The 16,878-nt window shown below is 43.3% G+C and overlaps 1 protein-coding gene across 1 annotated transcript; it reads left to right on the top strand.

Annotated features, from left to right (window-relative positions):
• Positions 1 to 13,493: 13,493 nt before the first annotated feature.
• LOC308099626 (phosphoenolpyruvate carboxykinase [GTP], mitochondrial-like) lies at positions 13,494 to 15,206 on the top strand (the record flags this gene model as incomplete). Its single annotated transcript, XM_080448364.1, has 1 exon — positions 13,494 to 15,206. Exon 1 carries the CDS (start codon positions 13,512 to 13,514, stop codon positions 15,204 to 15,206), a length of 1,695 nt encoding a protein of 564 aa, XP_080304490.1. The 5' UTR covers positions 13,494 to 13,511.
• Positions 15,207 to 16,878: the final 1,672 nt, after the last annotated feature.

Here is a 16,878-nt window from a genome sequence, read left to right as displayed (position 1 = left end):
AGGCACTCTCTGTCAGCAGCGTGCTTGAGCCCTGTGAGGTGTTAGCCGCGTTTCTAGGCATAGGCAACAAAGGCGGTTGCCTAGGGCATTGGTTCTCAAACTTTTACTTTTCAAGGTTTCCCCTTTTGTACAGTGTACAAATGGTCCATTTGGTTCCATTTGTATACTGTCAGAGTTACAGACTTGTAAGGGTCAATGTAGACTCCCCAAAAGGAACCCAGAGAGTCCCTGAAATCCACATTGAGAAACACTGGCCGAGGGCGCCACCCACACATTGGGGGGGGGGGGGGGGGGGGGATAGACACTAGCGTCTACCATCTCAATAAAATCTAATGAACTACAAAGGGTCAAGGACTGACTGACCACTCTCCCTCTTTAAAAACATATGCACGTGTTTCTCCATCGTGCCTATATATAAGGTGCCAGAACTGTCAGAAACGCCCACTGGCCATACTGAGTGATGCGAAGCCCACTGCTGCTGACTCAGCGCCGCAAGAGTTAGGGATAGAGACAGAATAGTAAATAATACGTTCTGTTATAATGCACTTCACTTTCAAAAATCTAGGATCGAGTTAGCAAAAACGCCCAAAAAACCCACTTTCAGTGTTTGTTTTTTTTGCTATTTGCAGAAACATACAAACCCAAATTTTCATTAAAAAAAAGCTGATCTACAAGCTCACAACGTGTTGTGTAGTTGGCTTTTTTGTCTGTTTAACACGTTATACAAAGTCTATAAATAGAGTTTAAGTGTTTAGTGCCTGTGCATATTTTCATAGCATGCGGTTGTTCATTGGGAGTGTGGGAACGCTGACCTCTGTTTGTTTCCTCCTCACATGCAGCATGCAGTCAGATAGTGATGAGGCAGCTTACTGCCACCTGTAAACGGCACCTATTTTTAACTTACATCCTTGTCCAGTGCGTTGTTGCTCTTTGTTATTTTCCTTGTTCTCTGCCCCTCTCTCTTGTTCTAGGCAGCGATATGAATCTTGTTCCTTCTTGTTCTTGGCTCATGTAGCTAACTTCACGCTGTAACAAGCGGCTACGCTGTCTGGAGTGCCAGGCATGTTTGCCCTCATCCTCCGGTGTGACCCTGGCTCATGAACTGCTGCCCAATTCCCACAACGTTTTTCCATCAATCAAAAGTCATGCAGAATCCTGCGAGGCAAGGCAAGGCAAGGCAAGGCCTATTTGTATGGCACATTTCAGTTTCAAGGCAATTCAGTTCTTGAGAGAATGCAAAAGAAACACAAAGGAACCTTTGAGTATGTTACAAAAAGTTAAAATAAACAAGAGAGTATTAAGTTGAATGTGTAATTCATATTAGGTTACTGGTCAGACCTCCAAATACAAAAGGCCAATACACTATTGTCTACTACTACTCTATACTAGTACTGGCTGTAAGTGACTGACCATTTGATTATGGTGGCAAATACATGTGCAGGCATACATTTTGCAATGGATTTTTATTATTCTATGAAGCCACTAATGGAGTTGGAATAAAACGGAATATCCGCCACTCACAAGTTTTGGCCCAATGCCTTCACGTCCATAAACCATGTACAATTAAAAGTTGGGGCGCGGAGATTGTTACATTGTTATTGGCTTCATTATTCAGATAACAGGGCAGCTGTCCAAACCTCCCTTTTTCATAGGAGAAGCTCTAAACTCTCAACACACACACACACACACACACACACACACACACACACACACACACACACACACACACACACACACACACACACACACACACACACACACACAAAATACTTTGAGTTGCAGCTCACCAAATTCATTCTCCTGCAGGCATCCGCATCTCATATCACACTTACTGTAAATATTCACAGTTGCAGGGCATTATAATGGGAGAGAATAACACAATGCTAATGCACCCCGGTAATGTCTTCCCACAGAGGATTTGAATCATTTACTGGACTCAGTCTGCAGAGCCGTCTGTGACGTAGCACCTCTGAAGTCAAATGTATGCTACGTCCGGCTAAAATGGCAGATTTACAGCTGCCCTAATTTACAAGCTTCTTCAAATCCCCTTTTATCGATTGTGCATCATCATAGCTAAAGCTAAATAAGGTTAGCTTTGTTCATGTGACCTTAAATAATAATAAATATATATTCCTGACCTGGAACAAGCCTCTATCAGGGTTAGGGTTGACAACAAAACATAACCTGAATGTCAGGTTTATTGATAAACACTAGCCTGGTGCCGGCCTGCTCTGGGCCATGCATGTTTGGAATACATGGTCATCACACATGTCATGATGACCTCCTCTCTCCTTTTTCTCATGCTGTACCTTCTGCTCTCACCCACTTTTCTTTGCATTTGATAAAGAAACCTTCTTCTCCTCCTCCATCCCAACATTACTGCCATTCTTCTATCAAATTATTTTCTATATTATGGTTTTTGCCTACTTTCTGTTCCATTGCATTCGCTGTCACTTACTGTATATTGGCTACTGGCATCATACTGACCATGATACTGACATCACAATGACCATGATACTGACATCATACTACTGACCATGATACTGACATGTTACTGACATGATACTGACAGATACAGATATTTGTGTTTTCCTGGTTCTCAGAAACCGTTGGTCAGCACGAATTGCCACTCAGCACTATACCTCGGGGTCATGTCACGGTCATGCTCCATTTCCACCACCACTCACTTATACACAGGCATCAACATACACCATGCTCCTACAGCCGTGCTCCATTTACCCAACACTTACAGACAGGCATCAACATACACCATGCTCCTATTATAGTCATGCTCCATTTACCCAACACTTAAGGTCCTTACACACCGGGGCGATTTTTTTCATGCGAATAATACGTTTTTTTTTTAACCTTATAAAGTCAATGCAAGCTTCCACACAAGTTTCGCGGAGCGAAAAAAGCGTCTTTTAATTATTCTGAACGAGTCCGAATGTTGCGTATATTCGCATATTCGCCGGTGTGTAACCGCCTTTACACACAGGCATCAACATACACACAGTGTTAGTTATGGGTGTACCCATTGGTGATCTGAGACTCTGCGGGCCCAGGCAAAGAAGCCCATTGAGACACGTTCTTTTTTATTATTGTTTGATTTTTTTAGGGCACAAAGGCCTAATGCCATGGCAGCAAGGCCATACATTAAAATAATGATTTTAACTTAAGGGATAAGGTTGATTTTAAAGGACAACTTTGTTTTTTTTACAACCAAGGTTTATGTTTTAGATTGTAATTAAAGTAAATAAAAGATGAGTGTTACATTTTTTTTTTTTTACTGCTTTCTATAGTTTTAGCAATTTTCGCCATCTTTTTTACAGTGGGCGGGGGCATTCTGTCCGGTGGCTAAATATGTATTTTTTTACACAATAACCAGGCGTTTTCTTTATTATTATTTACAGTAGCTCTTCTAGCCCCCAATAACTCACATCTGGCCATCAAAGACCACAGGACCTTTTTTATTGTGTAAAAAAGACATATTTAGCCACCGGACAGAATGCCCCCGCCCACTGTAAAAAAGATCGCGAAAATTGCTAAAACGCTTGCTAAAAGTTGTCCTTTAATACATTTAATAGATAAGCAGTTTCTGTGTGGAGTGTTCTCCTCGTGTCCCCTAGGGTAGGTACCCTCACAAAAAACATGCAGTAATCCTGGTCTCTATACTGCCTCCCCCTGGTTAGCCGGGGCGCCTGATGGAGGGGAAAGGAACTGGTTGGGATAACAGGTTCCTTCCACGCACTACGTCCTCCCTGGGGAACTCCCCCCTGTCAGGTGATAAGAAGCGGCCTGCTCGCTCATTGAAGGAAGCATGAGCTCAGTTCGAGGCTCTCCCCAGGCTGGCAGAGAGAAAGTAGCGCCCAGGAATACAGCTTAGGCAATTGGCACTGGGTGAAAAAAATGGGTTACAAAATCGTGGGATAAAAAATAATAAAAAATAAAAACAAATAGATGAGCAGTTTATTTAACAAAAACATGTATTGGTAATGTGCAATATTTGTACAAACTCCTGAGTGAAAAGTTCATCCATGCTCAGCCCTGGACGAATCAGAGTCACAGGACTGGTTAGTATATGGGGATGGAGTTACAGTGCATGTTTTGGGTTTCTTTGGACCACATGGATGTACTGTATGTTTGGCCTCTTTTGTGGTGATGCCAACCACCATTTTTCCACTGCTCCCTTGGCTTTGATAATCTGCAGGAGAACAAGCCTGTGACTCGATGATAAGGAGAAGTTCACTCAGTCACAGCTTTGTGGCACTGGCACATCTGAATGAGTTGGCATCCTGGTTGGTATGCCAGGCAAAACATCCTACCACTGGTTATGTGCAGAGCATTTCACTTGATGTCGACTATTCTGAATCTCAACACAATCGTATTAACAGGAAAGAGCTCAGAGGAGAAATTAATTAAATCAGCATTGGGCACTGCAGGCAGGCAGGGCATCAAGGCTACTGTGGCCTCAGGGTAAGTTTTGAGGGGCATTATACCAAACTGAGAGGGCATGGCAGCCATGGCCTTCATGGCACCTGTGAAATTCCAGCCCTGTTTCTGTAGCGGACTGTCCTAACTAACAGTATGCAGCTGTCATACAGTAGCTAGAATGGGCCCCACTTATGAGGGTTTGGGGCAGTGGTGGTGCACTGTATAGAGGTTTAAGAGGTTATGAATAGTCATGCAAAATGTGCCAATATGAATGACCATCTGGGGCCCCTTTTCTCCAAATCCTTTTCGAGGAAACTTTGCCCCAAAAATGTTCTGGTTTGCCTATCCTGTTGGTGCACCCTGGCTGTAACGCTATCAAAGACTGTTAACAGCCCATAGAGAATTTCCGAACATCTGTACTTTAGTGATGGGCTTAATATACTTGCGTTACTCAATGAAGTAAAGATGAAAAGAAAAGACAGTCCATGGTGGCAGTGATCTCTGTTCTCCCTTTGTTTGAAAAGCACAAAAAAGAGTCCTTAATTTGTGGCATGACATTATGGTGGAAAATGTTCCAAAAGCTTCCAAAACTGTCAAAAGATCTTTATGTTGCGGTTTGACCAAATCAAAAATAGCCCACTTCAGGATTTCCCGGTTGTTCAACAAAACATCCTGGTTTTTATTAAATAGGAAAGTTTAATAAAATGGGATATTTACGGAAACATATTTAAAGTAGAATGACAGCAGGAGATAAGGATTCATTCTTATGGGTGAGAATGGAAAAACGGGAGGGTTGACAGGAATGAATCACTGACTGCAAAGTCAGTCCACTGTCCACTCAAAATAAACCTACTGTATGAATCAGTGGTTCTCAAACATTGTTATGTGAAGGACCCCCAAATTGATGTGTATTTGGCCGCGGACCCATATCTGAAAAGATTTTGTGCAAACGAGTGTTCAAAATGAAAACACATATTTATATATTTATTCTCTTTTTTTTCTCCTCAAAAATAGCAAATCTACAAGCTCATTACTTATCGGTTCGCAACGTGTTGTGAGCTTGTAGATCGGCTCTTTTCGAATAGCCGAAACATTAAATAGGGTTAAAGTGGTTAAACAGATTTGTATGGTATATTAACTCATTCTGCTGGGGATGCCTGGGGGTCCCTGTACGCACTGATGTAAACTTTAGAATGCAGCTATCTATGAGCCTCTTATTATAAACCTTAGGAAAAAAGCACCTGGCCCCTTCCTACGTAAAAGCCCCCCGTACCCCCAGACACAGCGTCTCGTCTGAGTCATTGATTACACATAACTATATAAAGCTACAAATAACGCAACCACGTGGTAATTAATGAATAGAGAGAGAGAGAGAGCACACACTTTGTCCACTGTCTGATGCCAGAAATGACAAAATGTCTGAGACATTGATGGACATGGATGAAAATAAACAGCAGTGATGTAGGCTGATAGACTGAAGACCCAGTTGGAGTGGGCAGAGTGTATATGGTCTGGATCCAGGCAAGTGATGTATGGTATACAATTCCGGAGCTATTGAGATTGAAGAGTTGTGTCAATGAGGGGTCAGAAAGGTTATGTCCGTGGGCCGATCGAGAACAGAGTTGGTACAACTCTTTCTCATTGGCTCTGGACGCTCCAGTGGCCAGAATATGGGCCAAATATCAGATATGAATGTATTCTAAACAATTTGGGGCAAAACTTAGATAAAGTAGACGTTTGACAGCCCAGACCCATGACCAATTTCTGTGCCATGTTTTGACAATTCGACAACTTGTGTGGTTTTGGATACAAATGCACTAACACACAAAATCCACGATTGTGATGTTAATAGCAGGTATAGAGTTCACGCTCCATAGATCCTGTACAGTATACGTTTTTATCATTATGCATCCAGTCATTCTGGAGTAGGCCATCTGCCGTTTTAGTGTTTTTCCAAAAAGTTCCTTGAGGAGATGGGGAGCCGTATGTACAGTATATAATTAAAGCCATATATACCAAATGAATGTAGGCCAAATGGCATGAGCTTTCAACTTTTTCACCTTAAATCATCTTTTATAGTGCCACCATGAGGAAAAAAACATAATGCTTTATCCAGCAATGAATATTATTAAGTTGGAATGTCTGTAGCTTTAAAGCTATCAGGGGAGTAGCGGGCAAATTAAAACTTTGGCGGAATGAAAATAATATGTTTGCAAGAGAACCGTAATAAAGACTCAAAACTTATTATTGGGAGACATGTAAAGGAATGTGTCAGAACAGTCATGGTGTAGCTTCTGGTATGTATTCCTATGCTACTACAGTAGGCCACTATTAGAATAAATCATGCAAGTATTAAAAACAGGGTGCGACCACAAAAAAAGCTTGTGTAGCAGCTCTCCAAATTTCATCTCTATATTACATTCAAGTTTTACTATCATAACTCTACAGTAAGACCAGAGGATAACGTTTTTATTCTAACCCATTACAGCAGTCCTGCCAGGGGTTCTGTTTTTATTTTATTTTATGTTGTTGTTTTTTGCTTTTCTTGGGGCAAAACAAGCCTACTGTATATGACATTCAAATAGTAATTCATGTCAACAGCACCGGTGCGGTGTTGTGCGATTGAAAGTGGCACACGTAAACCTTAATAAACACAATAAAATCCTGAGTGTTGATTTAACTTTAGCGTTATGGAACCAAATGGACCTGTAAGGGTCCATTTGGTTCCATTTGTGAGCTCTCAAAGTTAAATTACTGCAAGTGATTTTAATGTGTACAGTAAAGAGAGGTGGGGAAGTAAATAAAACAAAGCTCTCTCAGTGTTGGCCGTCATGTTCAAATAAGGTAATGGGTCCTATTTGCTAAAATGTGTCCCCGAAATCCTGCTGGCACTGGCAGTGACGTTTTATGTGTGATGTGTCAGCTTGTCCAGTACATACGGTACACCTCCCCCAGTCCTGTTAATTGAGCGTGAATGAACAGACATGGCCTGTTAACTGTCAAAGTTTATGCATGGGGGGCATTGTACCTGTCCTGCTTATCTCCTGCTTAAGTGGCTTATTTACAATAAACGGTACTGCTGGGAATCACATTTCCTAACAAGTCCTCTTTGGTGAGCTAGCAAACAACAAAATATTGTTTTTTTCAGCAGTTTTTTGGTACGGGTGAGGTGCTACTGGCATATATAGCACAGCTGCTGTACAAAGAAGCTGTTAATGGGGTATTGCACTTTAAACACTTATTGGGTCATTTTAATGTCTACTCAGTCTTTTTGTTGCACACAAAAAGCAGTTTAAAAAAACAGACAGGTTTTTAAGTAGCTTGACTCAATATTTTGATGAAAGAAAGAAAGAAAGAAATTGAAACAATACAGCCCCCTCACACATTACAAGGATCAGTCACCAGTACCAGAAGTTCAATGGGCTTACATACTGTAGGAGGGGGGTGTGTCTGATCAAATGAATATCAAATATTTTAATATTGAATCTAGATGGCTCATATCACAGGACGTAGGGCCTGAAAACAGAAGTCACTCCACACCGCACGATCCTGATGTGTTACTGCAATCCAACTCTGTGAGTGTGGGTTTCCACTCATGTCAAGGCATAGCCTGGTAAAGCCCCTCCCTCCGGAATTCTCATTTCCATTTGACTCCTGAAATAAAATACAAATGAGATTTCTGGAGGGAGGGTTTTACCAGGCTAGTCAAGGCATACCTCTCCTGAAACTGATTAAAGCAACGATTCCCACCTGTGGGCCGGAGTCCACTTGTGGGCCGTGAGAATATTGCAAGTGTGCCCCCAAATGACTGGCAAAACACTAAGATTCGAATGATAATATAACATTAATTTTAAAACACTCAACATAGAAAAGTCATGGTATTTTCTCTAGAAACCTTGAAAACTGTGTTAGTTGCATTTATCCAAGCCGGATAAATAAACGTGCTCTGACAATGCACGCGGCCCACCCATCTGACAACTTGAGAGGTTAAGTGGTCAGATGGGGGGGCCGTGACCACTTTTGAGATTTTCAAGTGGGGTTTTGTAAATGGAGAGATTGACGTTTTTAGCCCGCCGGGTGGCTTCTTGCCAACTGACCGCATGTGGCCACACCAACGTGAAGTCTGAACTGTGTGAATGGACACACAGTTACCATGTTTTTTCAAAGAGTATGTTCAGTAAACAGTTTATTTCAGAGGGTTCTAATTTGGTCGCCGCGTCCCAGTTTACACACTTGTTAATAGGCTTATAGTAATAGTAGGCTTATAGTAATAGAGCAGCGGTTCTCAACATGGGGTTCCGGGGACCCCCAGGGCTCCCTGAGGGGGTTCTAGGGGGTCCACAGCTAAATGATTGACAGTTAGGATCCAAATGGACCCTTGCGGGTATATGTAACTCCGAGGGTGCACAAATGGATCCAAATGTACCGTAATTTTGAGATGGGAAAATGTTCGCTTTAGCAGGAGTTTTGCAGCATTAAACAAACTGCCTCCCTGCCATGTTGTGTGTATGGATGTATTTTGGAGATTCTATGTATTGTCTTTACTGTATGTTGTGTAACTTGTGTTTCATGCTACACTGTGTCTTTTTGTTTCTTTATTGAACAGGCTGTGAAAACAAATATCCCTTCTTCTTTCGGCTAATTCCCATTGCGGTCGCCATGCACAGCGGATCGTCTGTTTCCATCTGCTTCTGTTCTCTGTGTCTCCCTTGGTCACTCCAGCCACCTGCATGTCCTCTCTCACCCAATCCATAAACCTCATCTTTGGTTGTCCTCTTCTTCCTCTTGCCTGGCACCTCCATCTTCAGCATCCTTCTCCCAATGAAAACAAATATCCCTCGGGGACAATAAAATCGAACCGAATCTAAAGCCATAGTTCAGTGTCCCGTCTTTAGAAAGTCAATCCAACAGCAAAGTATTTCAGTTCTGGATGTGATGAGAAGAGGAAGAGAATGATCTCATAGTGTTGGAGAAGATTTAGACATGGACTCGGTCCGTTGCAAGGCAATTGGACACCATGGGGACAGGGTGAGGCTCTTTAGCAATATTGTGAAGTGCATAAATACTAGTTGCAAACAATGGAAAAGTACCAAACAGTTACACACAGCTCTCCAAAGTGTGGTCTGTACTGTGAATCAATATCATGTCAACTGTTTTGAGCTTAAAACAAATGGCTTCTAAACTAAGTTTACTGTGAATGGGGCAATCATTTCCCATGTTAACCCCTGGCCTCTATACTTTGTAAACTGGACTTGAGTTGCCTTTGTACTTGCCGTGTTTTTCCCCCCTCTACAATAAAAATCTCTTCACCGACTAATTTTGGCGAATGTTCCCCCAGAATAGGGATGCTAGGGTTCAAGTGGTGAAACCCCCTCTTTACAAAACCTGACCAGGGTCGGCTCTGTACTTAGTCCACACTTATTTTCGCTCTACACCATGGCCAAATCCCTTCACTGAACATAGCTCACACAACACACCACAAGCTTGTAGATCTGCTCATTTCGGCGAATTCTGTGCTGGGGTTTAATGGCCCATAAAATATGGGTCTATATAATATGACATTGTTGTCATAACAGCTGTATCAGCAGTTCACAGTGGCCAAGAATAGCAAGAGCATTGGCTATAGAAAGACTCAAGGGGAAACATACATCTGACAACAGTGGCTAGAACATCACATAGAAATGATGCCGAAACTCTAAATATTTATGTCCTGTCTGTAGGGTGAATGGGTGTAAATGTTGACACTGTTGTTTAAATAGATCATCTATAAGCAGTGGTGGTGGAATGTAAACTAATTACATTTACTGAAGTGCTGTACTTTTAATTATATTTTTATATAACTGTACAAAACGTTTAATACTTTATACTTACGGTATACTCAACTAAATCTCAGAGGCAACAGTTATTTGTCAGCATTAGTTATTAGTTACACTGCAGATTTAGATTACTAATGCAGAACACACATAAACTGTTGAATTATGATGTCACCTAAATAAAATCAATCCCACCTTTACCAGCTGCTAAAATGATGAACATTACTAATTACATTCCAATAATATGATTGTGAAATGGACTATTCTGCACTATGACTATGACATTGCTTTTGTACCTTTACTCAAGCAAAATTTGGACTTTTAAAACAAAGTATTTCCTATGTTGTGGTATTGAAACTTGTGCTTTAGGAAAATGATCTGAATACTTATACTGTCTATAAGCAACAAACATGGAAGTTCTGTTATTTTGAATTAGCTAATTTGGAAGCCTAATTGTGCGTTTTATCAGTGCTTGGCTTGATGGTGAATGGGAGGGCATGTAATTATCCTTGTCAACATAAACGCTTGCATCCTCTTGTTAACTACAGATTTCATGGGGTGATAGGAACAGATTTGAGCCTTTGGCAAAACAAGTCAATTGCTACAGTAACAACAATCTTCCCTTGTTAACATTGCGTTGCTGTTGGGTAGAAACCTTGTATCTCCATGAAAATTAATGCCCTACTTCATCATGCAAGAGTGTCACACAGAAGTAGTGGAAATAGCAGATCTACAAGCTCACAACGTACGTGCAATGCGACACATTGTGAGCTTGTAGAATGTCTATTTTCAGTTTTTTCAAATGTTTTGAAAATAATAATTAAAAAAAGTGTTGGACATGTACAAGGTTTCCAGCCGACATCAGCGATGTGTTTGTTGTGTGCTTTCATCATCAGTGTAGCTGAAACTCTGCTTAACGTTAAAGCTGAACTCGACATGGTTTTTGTGTAATAGCCCTTGGGGTCATTGTTGGCCAGCTAAATATAGCTCCCAGTGGGTATTATGTGTTATGTTAGTGATCTTAATGAAATGAGGCTGAGGCTGCAAACATTATTAGCACCATTACACCTCTGCTGAGCCATTTATTGGAACGGACACTCTCTGAACACCCAGCTCCAGCGGCTGGGTGAGCGAGAACACATTGTCCTGTGTTTGTGTGACACACGGTCAAATATTCACAGTTACGTTTATTCCCTTGTAACTCTGGCAGGGGTGGAAGAAGTGCTCAGGGTTTTGAATACAGCTGTTTATGCTTGCTTTGATTTAATACGGTATGTGTAATGTCTGTACATTTTGGTCCCAGTCCGGCCCTGGTTGTTGTTGTTGTTGTTGTTTTAAATTAAAGCTGTAACTTTTATTTGTGTGAATACTATGTTAATGCAATATAACTTATACAATTGGGGTGGTTGTATTTGGTCTCCCCGCTCTTCTATGGAGACATATAGATCCTGTGTCTGGTTTGACACAAACTTTTTTTCAGCACTTGCGCAGGAGACCGGGGTTCAATTAGACAGGAATGTTAAAGTGCAGCTTTAGGTAAATGTACCACACTGTACAAATACTGTTACATGTTAAAATGTTACTTGAGTAAAGTACTCAAGTACTCATTATTCAGAATGGTCCATTTCACAATCATATTATTGGATTGTAATCAGTTAATGCATTGATGGGTTCATCGATTTAGCAGCTGGTAAAGGTGAGGCTGATTTTGATTACTTTATGTGCTGCTGGGTAGTTTATACATCATATTTATCAGTTGAAAAATATAAGTTGAATTATTGTGTAGTTACACGTAAAAAGTATTTGCCTGTGAGATTAGATGTAGTAATGTAGTAAAGTATAAAACATTGAAATACTCAAATAACGTAAAATAACCACAAAATAGTACATACTGTGGTTTAGTCTCAAACTTCTTCCATTCTTATGTAAGATAAAATGTTCCTGTAACTGTTCCATATTCAGTAGAAGCACTCAGTAGGTGGTCTTGGCTGGACAGATGAGGGGTGTAGACGCTCACAGGAAACAATACAAGCATTCAGGACAATAGCAACAGTCCAGAGTACAACAGTTCTCCAGAGTGCAAGGTCAAAAACATGCTCATACATCTTACTGCGTGGCACCTAGGGGATGAGCTGTGTAGAAGAGTGTGTGTGTGTGTGTGTGTGTGTGTGTGTGTGTGTGTGTGTGTGTGTGTGTGTGTGTGTGTGTGTGTGTGTGTGTGTGTGTGTGTGTGTGTGTGTGTGTGTGTGTGTGTGTGTGTGTGTGTGTGTGTGTGTTTGCATGTGCGTGTGTCCTCGGCTAATCCCAAAAACACTGGACTGATCAGTGCCAAATATCTTGTGCACGCAGCCGGTAGGGCCAAGGAAGGCCTGGGTGGGGTGAATATCCTTCACATTTTGTACATTCCTAATCTCCCATCGTTTACCACCGTTTACCACCGTCCTGCCATCCCTCCATATTTGTGCGAGACTGATATAATCAATATGACATTGTTAAAATGACATCAGAGATCCACAGGGAAGCCACATCGTTATTTAGACCCTGTCTTGTTTATTTTGTATTGAACCTTTATTTTAATCTCTTTTGCAAACTAAAGCATACATTATATGTGAAAAAAATATTATTCCATGATCAGGCATTTTCTGTGTTCATGTTTTTATTTTATTCTTTATGGCGTGGCTCTGAAGGAGTCTAGCCGTCTAAAAGAATGTCTGTGTGTGTTTCTCTGTGTGTCCAGAGCTCACAATCGGCTCGATCAGTGCCAAAAATGATTGTGCACAGACTGCACAGTGCCAGTAGCTTTCAAATAGGCTATTGTTTTAAATACATTTTGAAATATGTGAATTTATAATGGAAGTCAATAGGGCGGAAACCTTGCCCAAATTTGGAGTTATACATCATACAGTAGATACATCATACATGACTGACACTGCCCAACACTGCAGATCAGTCACACATGGGTTGTGATCTGTCATGGCCACAGCTCCTCTCTGTTTTCCTTAGTTAGTTATCAATGATCTACTAGCTAGATCTCTTTCTCAACAGCCAAAGATGTCATGCCTGTTACTAGGGGTAGTACGAACAGGGGGCATTGTTGGGGCCAGTGTCGGGGTTCGATCCCTTGCCTCCATCCCCTCTCTGCCCCCGGCAGTTGCCGAGTTTGTTAAGGGGGCGGTGGAGGAATGCAAGCCTGCCGGTGTGCACGTGGTGACGGGGACCCCCGAGGAAATGGCAAGCCTCCTGGCCGGCCTGGAGAAGGAAGGGATGCTTAAGAAGCTGCCCAAATACGAGAACTGCTGGCTGGCGCGCACGGACCCCAAAGACGTGGCCCGAGTGGAGAGCAAGACGGTGATCGTGACCAAGAACCAAAGGGACACCATCCCCATCCCCAGCGGAGGAGTCCAGAGCCAGCTGGGCAGCTGGATGAGCGAGGGCGACTGGCAGAAGGCCAGAGAGGAGCGTTTCCCTGGCTGCATGGCAGGTCGGACCATGTACGTCATCCCCTTCAGCATGGGTCCTGTAGGCTCTACACTGTCCAAATATGGTGTCCAGGTGACAGACTCGCCGTACGTGGTCGTCAGTATGGGAATCATGACACGCACAGGCACCCCCGTCCTGAACAAGCTGGCTGAAGGAGTGGAGTTCGTCCGTTGCCTGCACTCCCTTGGAAGCCCCCTGCCACTCAAAGCTCCCTTGGTCAACTCTTGGCCCTGCAACCCAGAAAAGGTGCTCATCGCCCACCTGCCGGACACCAGGCAGATCGTCTCCTTCGGCAGCGGCTACGGGGGAAACTCTCTCTTGGGGAAGAAGTGCTTCGCTCTCCGCATTGCCTCCCGCATCGCCAGGGATGAAGGCTGGCTGGCCGAGCACATGCTCATCCTAGGCATCACCGACCCTCAGGGAGTGAAGCGCTACGTAGCTGCGGCCTTCCCCAGTGCCTGTGGTAAAACAAACCTGGCCATGATGAAACCATCTCTACCGGGCTGGAAGGTTGAATGCGTGGGAGACGACATCGCGTGGATGAAGTTCGACAGCCAGGGGAAATTGAGGGCCATCAACCCAGAGAATGGTTTCTTCGGCGTTGCCCCGGGAACCTCCGTCAAGACCAACCCGTACGCCATGGCCACCATATCCAAAAACACATTGTTCACCAACGTTGGAGAAACCAGCGACGGAGGGGTGTGGTGGGAGGGTCTGGACCTGCCGACGGACGGGGTCACCCTCACAGACTGGCACGGCAAAGCCTGGACACCGGGAAGCTCTACTCCCTGTGCCCACCCCAACTCCCGGTTCTGTACCCCGGCCTCCCAGTGCCCCACCATCGACCCCCTGTGGGAAAGCGAGGAAGGCGTTACCATCGACGCCATCATCTTTGGTGGAAGGAGACCAGAAGGGGTCCCTCTGGTGTACGAGACATTTAACTGGCGCCACGGTGTGTTTGTTGGTGCAGCCATGAGGTCGGAGTCCACAGCAGCTGCAGAGCACAAAGGCAAGGTGATCATGCACGACCCCTTCGCCATGCGCCCGTTCTTCGGCTACAACTTCAGCGACTACCTGGCTCACTGGCTGAGCATGGAGCACCGCGAGGCCCCCACCCAGCTGCCCAAAATCTTCCACGTCAACTGGTTCAGGAAGGACCCTGCCACGGGCTCCTTTCTCTGGCCAGGCTTCGGCGATAACGCCCGCGTGCTGGAGTGGATCTTCAAGCGTTGCGGAGCCCAGAGCGAGGACGAAGCGGCCAAGAAGAGCATCGTCGGCTGGTTGCCACAGGATGACGCTCTCGATTTGTCAGGTCTAGGCAGCAAGGTGGATATGGGTGCCCTGTTTGACCTGCCTAAGCCCTTCTGGCAGAAAGAGACACAGGAGTTGAGAGCGTACTTCACCCAGCAGTTGGGAGATGAACTGCCTGCTCCGGTGGAGGCTGAGCTCAAGGCCCTGGAGGACAGGCTACGGGATTAAAACCTGAACCAAGCGGAGTCATTACTGACACAGGATTAAGTAAATTGAGGTACAATCGCAACCATTGATAGATTGGCCAAAAATAATTGAGAATCTGTTATTCTCAGTGAGCAACAGCACCGCAAGATGAAGCATACAGTGAGTTAAACTTAAGATGTCTTTTTTCAGTATAAGAAATTAATATCCATATAGAATGACAATATTTCTTTTTTCATCATTTATTTTGTGATTTTCCAAAGAAAAAATAAATAAAGACGAAGTACATGTGATAACATAAAATATCAATATGACACATTCAATAATAAATAAAAATCAAACAGTAGAAGCATCAAAGAGGGATGAAGGGAGACCCAGCCAACCATAGCTCATAGCTTCCACCCGGCTACCATCAGACTGTTAGACAAGGCCTGACCACCGCCTCTCACCAGACTGGCCATGGACTTAACTTTTCCTTATGGATCTGCCATGTGGATTTTACCTGTGAAAGTTATCGCCTTATGTGGACTTCCATTCAATGTGACCCTGACAATGCGTTGATACTCTTTTAAACCTCATTTCTAATGTACAATGTGTTGATAATCCTTTTCACCGCAATGTCTAATCACATACCTGCTGCTAATATGATGTTGTGATACCAAAGTGTCACAACCTCGCACCTTAGTCTAACCTCATGTACATGCTATGTAAATATCTTAGATTTATTTCAGGATATTTTTGGCTCTCCTTGACATTTTCTTTACTCTTTGATTTTTCTTCTGGCTCTGCCCGCACGCACCCCCCCCCCCCCCCCCCCATATTATTTTCTTCTTTCTGAAAACAACAAAAACTGATTTCACCCATTTTTTTTACACCTGTAAACCTGTGACGTGACACAGCTGATTCTGATTTTGAGATCCTGTTCCCATGTGGATCTGAGATGTACAGTATAAATGATTAATATTATTTTAGCTGACTAAGTCAGACTACAAGTTGCTACAAATATGCACGTGCCTTCCTGTGTGCTTGCAGGCAAGCGTGCATGCACATGTCCAGCCCCAAATCCCCAGTTCCCCTCCAAGAGGCCCACATCTAAGCCTATGCAGGTGGGTATACCCATATTTTTTCATCCGCCACTGTTTGTGCACGTGTGCCTGCAAGGTATGTTCATGACCAATAGCGTATTTATATGTCAGTGTGGCTTGAACTGAATGTTTATGCTGCACAGAGGCCAAGCCTCCTACATAAGAGCTTCATTCACTTAATACCAGCCAGTCACACAGCTAGCCAAGCGGTTCGCTAACCAGCGAGCCATGCTCTCTTCTTGGTGTCAAGTGCAGTCTTAATAGAAACCAGATGTTGTAGACCAGTGGTTCGCAAATGGTGTGCCGAGGCACACTGGTGTGCCATGAGACAAGTCCAGGTGTGCCTTGTAGTTTTGTGACAACCACACATTATTATTGCAATACAACTGTACTGAAAGTTATGAATTATACCTTTTAATTTACTATTCTAGACCGGGGCACAAATCTACTCGGGAGCGATGCAGGTCGGGAAGGATGCAAATTGGGAACTCATGCACCACCCTGTTATGCAATATATCTGTGTCCCCTTTTATGCCCATTTATGGAGATCTCTGTATCTGTCAGTTCTTGTCCCTTTTATGACTATATACTGTATGGAGATCCCTGATGTA

This window comes from Gymnoscopelus braueri (genome assembly GCF_963280865.1).
Source record: "Gymnoscopelus braueri genome assembly, chromosome: 13".
In the NCBI taxonomy this organism is placed as follows: Eukaryota; Metazoa; Chordata; class Actinopteri; order Myctophiformes; family Myctophidae; genus Gymnoscopelus; species Gymnoscopelus braueri.
Note: the sequence above shows the minus strand (reverse complement) of the source record. Positions and strands in the feature narration are given on the sequence as shown.